The sequence below is a fragment of the Brassica oleracea genome, chromosome C7 (genome assembly GCF_000695525.1).
Source record: "Brassica oleracea var. oleracea cultivar TO1000 chromosome C7, BOL, whole genome shotgun sequence".
NCBI classification, from domain to species: domain Eukaryota; kingdom Viridiplantae; phylum Streptophyta; class Magnoliopsida; order Brassicales; family Brassicaceae; genus Brassica; species Brassica oleracea.
Window position 1 is genome coordinate 48327916 of NC_027754.1, and position 6624 is coordinate 48334539.

The 6624-nt window shown below is 35.6% G+C and overlaps 1 protein-coding gene and 1 long non-coding RNA gene across 3 annotated transcripts in view; one reads left to right on the forward strand and one right to left on the reverse strand.

Moving 5' to 3' along the window:
- The first annotated feature begins 1209 nt into the window (after positions 1 to 1209).
- Positions 1210 to 3094, forward strand: LOC106306963. Of its 2 annotated transcripts, XR_001263206.1 has the most exons (6): positions 1211 to 1516; positions 1642 to 1757; positions 2011 to 2113; positions 2201 to 2317; positions 2396 to 2552; positions 2633 to 3094. It is a non-coding gene; the product is annotated as an uncharacterized LOC106306963 (long non-coding RNA). The 2 variants fall into 2 exon arrangements; XR_001263205.1 differs by having other exon boundaries at positions 1210 to 1516; positions 2396 to 3094.
- A 1012-nt stretch (positions 3095 to 4106) lies between these two features.
- Positions 4107 to 6624, reverse strand: part of LOC106303498 (cellulose synthase-like protein D4) — a 3708-nt gene continuing 1190 nt past the window's right edge. Inside the window, exons 3-4 of the mRNA XM_013739751.1 lie at positions 5631 to 6622; positions 4107 to 5544 (exon numbers count right to left, since the gene is read on the reverse strand). Of these exons, the coding sequence (XP_013595205.1) occupies positions 4234 to 5544; positions 5631 to 6622 (2303 nt within the window). The 3' untranslated portion in view covers positions 4107 to 4233. The remainder of the gene's footprint in view (positions 5545 to 5630; positions 6623 to 6624) is intronic.

Below are 6624 nucleotides of genomic sequence, written 5' to 3' on the forward strand. Positions count from 1 at the left end.
GCCACCGTTTAGGTTCACAAATTATTTTAAAACAATGCACACTTCCGCAATTTCGTCTCCAAATTTGTATATTCACCTAAATAGCCCTATTTTATATATACTAAAGTTTAGTTTTTTAGCATTGTTTAAAAATATTTAACCACGTTCCCATAAACTTATTTTCATGATACACACACATTATTTATACTTATCAAACAAATAATTTATTTACATTTTATATACTACATAATATAAAATCCACTTCTATAAAAATTTAAATTTTTGGAGAAACATAAACACCTAAAGTCTAAACAAAATTTAATCTTTATAATATGGATCCGATTGAGGTTAGTATTTTTATTTTATATTAATTTTATTATAATTTTTTGATAAATTAATCATTGTTATTTTTTCCTTGTTATTTTGAGATCCATATTGTATATCTTTTGAGTTCTCAATCATCTTTAATCTTCATTTTAGGAGAGTCCACGCATTAAAACAAAAATACCATATTTTCTAATCTTAAAATATATGAGTTACTCTCAACAAAAAATAGAGTTTTCCAATACGGACTATATACTGGCGCTTAGGTTATTTATTATTGATTAAAAAAATACATAACCACGTTCTAAATATATATTAATGTATGTTAAAATTATATATTATGTATGTGCATGATGAAGCTATGCATTAAAACAAAAATATAGTATTTTCTAATTTATCTTGAAATATGTAGATTAACCCATATGAAAATATCAAATTTTACGATAAATGCTATATACTGAAATTTAGATTCTTTATTGTTGATTAAAAATACCTAATCACATTCTAAATTTATATTAATGTTGGTTAAAATTATTACTATAATACATGACATTATTTCTAATAATTTAATGAGTAATTTAATAAAACTTTATATTCTACCTAATTCAGTAGACTAACATTCGTAACATCTGTATTTTTGGAGAAACGGCGGCAATAAAAGTTCTATACTTCTTTAATGTTCATCGTATGTTATTTCATAATGAATTTATGCATTATAACAAAAATACCAGTTGGGCCTTAGTTAAATGATGGTATGGATCCCTCGAAAGGAAAAGAAAAAAAAAAGAGGAAAAAATATGATGCACATTGTTTATGTCTTCTCCGTGACCAGCGACTCTTCCTCTTCGCCGTTTTAGTCGTGTGTGTGATTCGTGTGGGCTTTAGTTATATTTGGGCTTTCGATTAATTTCTGAGAATAACAGCTCGCTTATCATCTCCGCCTAGATGAAACGACGTGTTTTCGTTTAGGGTTAAACCTGTGTTCTTCTTCGCCTCTCCAGAGCTCAAACGACAATGGTGATTCTGAAAGTCCGAAGAGACGAATCGTCGTCCAGAGACTCCGAATTACGCTTCGTTACAGTCGTTTCGAGTTCATTCCTATCCTTCCAGACGTTTTGACGCCACATTCATCGCCTTTAAGATACATCTTAACTCCATCGAGGCTCATCAAGGACGATGCCACATTCAATGTTACTTTTATCTGTTCAAGGAGGTGATTTCAGACCTATAAATAAGTAGTCCTTTATCTCTAGAATATCATATCACAGTTTCTGATACTTCAAAAAAACTCAATCCCAGTAGAATGGAAATTCATATGTTATTCTCCATGATCTTAAGGCTGGCCAGTGTTCTTCCATGGTGGAGTCTGATTGCTGAGATTCGGGGAGGGTGGGTCGAAATGTCAAGCGTGGTGGGGAGTTGATGGGGTTGACATGCTCCTCCTTGATGCTGAGGTTACTTTTATCTAAAATCTTAAAAGATAGTGTTTTAACAATTCCGGTGACAAATCTATACCTTTTTATTCATCGTACAATCAAACTTTTTATCCCACTCTTTGTTTAATATCTTTGATTTTTTTTCCAATGTATGTGGTTGCTCAGATCTTAAATCTCTTAATCATAGTATTTTGGTATCATATTTTTCCTCTTTGCAATATGATTTAAATCTGTTGTTTATTATTATTTTTTTGTTGGTAATCGTTTTCAGGCAACACTTATTCAAGTGTTCATTGTCTTCCCACTAGCAAGCGACTGGGTTCTATGTTTTACTTTGATTTCACTTGGTGTTATCAGAACTATAGGCTCTCCGAGTAAGTGATTTTTAAGTTATTACAACCACATTCAGTTTCTCATGTTCTTTATCCATAACACCCTCATTCAACTTTCCATCACTTAAGGCTGGTCTCGAGAAACACTGGGAACAACCCAGATCCTTCATTGCTGGAGGATATGCCAAGGTTGAACCACTGAGCATATCTGAGCTGAATGAGTTCGTCATCACAGCCGAGCCTTAGGTTGTACATAATTTTTTTTTTGTTCTACATTTTCGTTGTCTAGATCATGAATGTGATTCTAACAATATTGCAATGTAGGAGATTGAATTTGTCTGCACTGGAATGGTGAGTGAAATCAAGATGGACAAAGGCTGGTGTTACGTTTCCTGCTCCAGGTGCACAAGAATCTCCAAAGAACTGTCTCATTTTTGACTTGCGTGTCCTGCAACAACACATGCGTTTTTGGAGTGCTCTGGTATATTGGATCATTTGTTTTTCCCCGTTTTGAAAATTCTCACATACAGTCAAAATGGTTTTCATACAATTTATTACAAGGTACCGGGTGGAGATGAGCATTGCTGACGACACAGATGAGGGTCTATTTGTGGCTTTCGATGGAGTACGTAGCATTATCTAACGCTGGCATTGAAGGTTACAAATGTGTGGAAACCTCATCTGCATGAACATCCTCCATTGGTCCTGCCACCAAGAAGCCTCGCCTTTCAACAATTTTGAATGTGGTCAAGAAGGTATGAAAGGCTTAAGGGAACATGACGGAGTTTCTAGAGTCAGTTTTCTTCTTTCAATAATGCTTAGCCATCAATGTTATTTTTTTAACTTTGAATTCTCGAGTCATATTTCCTCTTTGAATAGTGCTTAGGCATCAATGTTTTTCTTCTTCTAATTTTCTCCTCATCTGGAGTTTGCTATGTTTTTTCTTAGCTACCGTGAAAATGGTCTTGAGTTTCAGGCATACTCTGAGTTTAAAACCGAAGAATACAAATATACAATACTCTGCGTTCGGTCGTAGATACATTTCATAATAAGCTAACGACACATAATAAAGCATAACTAAATAACCAATGGCTCAAGATTGAAAATACACTTTTTCCTTCTACAATTTATAAAGCCATTCAAAAACATATGTATTGAGTTTAAGAACCCGCCACAATACCCAAGTAATTACTACACAATCAAAAGATACATCCACCCAACTTAGACGATATACTTAATCAACTTCCACTTCTTACATCCATGTAAATTATCTACCAAAAAAATGAGATGTAACGTTCCAGAGCTAAACGAAAAGACTGCTCCATTAAAAATAAATAAGCATTAAGCACCACTGAAACTTTATATTCCATAAATTCCAAAATTAAATAAAACACACAAATTTTAGAAAAGCTTTAGTTTCTTATTTATAAGTATATTCTTCTCTTAGTTCAATATATTTATAAATAATTTTACAAATAAAATTAGTAAAATTATATTTTAAAATAATAATTATATAGAATGATACATTTAAAACTATATTTAATTGTACATATATATCTATTTGTATAAAAGTAGAAGGAGAGAGGATATTCAGCTCTAATTTTTTTTTTTAATATTTGTGTTTTGTTTCGTTTTTAGTAGAGATTGATTTTAAATATTTGGTTGTTCCAATGATTATGGATATTCAGAATTTTTTATTCTGTCGCTAATGAATCAAATTAAATTTAATAGATAAAATATTCAGCCATACTCATAATAATACACCTCAATACATCTTTATAGCTACGATCTAACCATTTTTATTACAACTTACTCTAAGCACTCACTGTAAACATGTCTTCACAGCTGGAAGAACATGCTTATCAACAAGACATTGAAATAATTCTAAATTACCTAATTGAACAAAACAAAATACGAACACATAATCAAGAAAACTCGGCCGTAGCAAATTATAAGAATAATACAAGTATTAGAAAATGTAAAATAATTATATAATAAAAAAGAAATTTCTTTATTAGCTAGATAAAGATGTGACTTTTAATAAAAATTAAAAAATGAATAATAAATTTATTTTAGAATAATTTTCACAATTTAAGATAAATTTAAAAATTATTTTTTCTTATTTCCCGCCCGATCCTAGTATATATGTATATATAAATGTTTTAAGGAAATTGAAATCCACCACCTCCAACACCTTCAGCAGCAGCGGCAGGTCCGGTGTTAGGATTAATAGCCGTCCATAGTAGAGAGATAGTGATGGCAATTAGACCTGCCCACACAAAAACTATTGTTGGAGTCTTGCCTCTCCTTCCCATTAATCCTTTTGCAAAAGGATACAAATGTGCTAACACCCAGAAGCTGAAAAAAGCTCCTCCTATCAATTTGCTCCATTGTGGCACCGCTTGGTATATCGTCCTGACAAACGCTACCACAATTGCTATTATGTTTACCATTGCTATCACTATGGGTGGTATCATTAGAGATGACCATTTCACTATGTACAAATCTGCGTATATATCATCATTGTCATCTCCCCCGGATTTAGACGTTAAGGTAAAAGAGATCTCGATCCCTGCAATAACTTTGAGGACTCCTTGGACTACAGCATAAAGGTGAGAGCTTGTTCCGGAGATAAGCCACCACTGTTCATTTCTCCACCATTCTTCTAGTTCGATGCCCGACCACTTGACCTCTAGAACCGCCAAGCCAATCAAACAGATGGTAATCATAAGGAGGTAAACTAAGAAGGAGATACTAAGTGTTCGTACTATAAACTGTCCAGAGAAAAGAGAGAATGCTGGAAGAAAACAATAGAGGATGAGAAACAAAGAGGTGAAGGGATATATTCCGACATTGAGGTATGCAAGGCGTTGGAGGAACTTGAGACGTTTTGAGGCAAGAATGGCGTTGTTTCTAGAGAAGAATATCTCCACAGAGCCGGTGGCCCATCGCAACACTTGGTGAAGGCGATCTGTGAGATTAATGGGTGCAGAACCGCGGAAAGAATCTCGTTTGGTGATGCAGTAAACAGAGCGCCATCCACGATTATGCATGCGGTACCCTGTGACAACGTCCTCTGTCACCGACCCATAAATCCATCCGACTCTGTCTCCCCACTCTGTTTTATCCTCATACCAACAAGAGATTACAGAAACAGACTCTGCGACAGTTGTGGCATCAAGTGGGTCACGGGGGACTCTAAGGGCTCCAGGAGGACGGCCATACTTGACCGCAGGGTGGTCTGCCAATGGGCGACCTTGGAACTCTGCAATAGGAATTGACTCGGCTAGGAGTGTGGAGTTTCCAAAGCGCTTGGGAAGTTGTGTGACATCAAGGTCTGGATCAAAGTCACTGGTGGTTAGGGCCTCTGTTTCTGAATCTTTCTTCTCAAGAATCTTATCCGGATTGGGTGGATCAAAACCGTATAAAGCAAATCGCCTAAACATAGTACCAGTTCCAACATAAACTGGTCCCTGCAAAAATATATATATATTCAAATTAATATTTTCTTATAAATCAACAAATATAAACATGTGGTTTGGATTTTAATAATATGAACCTGAACACCGTCGAGAGCACGCATATTACCGTCAAAGAATACGGTGTTGTTATTCGCATATCTATCAGAAGGATCAATACCTTCAAATCTTTGTGGAAATTGAATGTAGCAAATATCTTCCCCACCTCTGTCCATCATAAAACACATCCCTTCTCGAATGGCCTTACAGTTATAGATATAATGATCACAATCAAGATTAAGGATGAAAGGTCCATTTGAGAGAATAGCAGAGGCACGAACAAGTGCATTCATAGCTCCAGCTTTCTTGTTGTGATCATATCCAGGTCGCTTCTCACGTGACACATACACCAACATTGGTAATCTAGTATCTGTGTCTGAAAAATCAATGATCTTATCGTTGCTACTACCGATTAAAGGATCGCTGCTGGGTGGTTTCAACATGACTTGTAAAATTCCAGCATGATCACCTTTGGCATGCTCTCGAGTAGCGGCTGCCCAAGTTCCTGGCCAGTGGGTACCATCAGCCATCCATGTGGCTTTGAGGACCTTCACAGGTTCCATTGGATCACCTCCGCTTTCTCTCATCTGTTTTAGAGCTTTCATTTCCTCTCTTGCATTAAATGCATCTGACCTTCTTCGTATTGAGTCGGGGAGGCCATTGGTGCGAACCTTGAACTCATCATACTCTCTCTTAATCTTCCTCCTATCTTTCACAAAATCAATCCTACTCTTATTCTTTGTTGGATCTATCTTGAGACTAAAATATGAATCTGGATTCCGGGGTTCAATGTTGTGTTTGCGACAAAAAGGCACCCATAAGTCTGCAAAACTAGCAGCTTCTGCCATAGCTTCAAATGACAAAAGGGCTCCTCCATCATCAGAAAGGTAACACGACACTTTCTCCACTGGATAGTCAACAGCTAATATGGAAAGAATAGTGTTGGCAGTGACAAGGGGTGGCTCTTTCTCAGGATCCGCTGTGGACACAAAGAGGTCAATACCTGGGAGATCTGACCTCCCTGTGGGGTTTGAA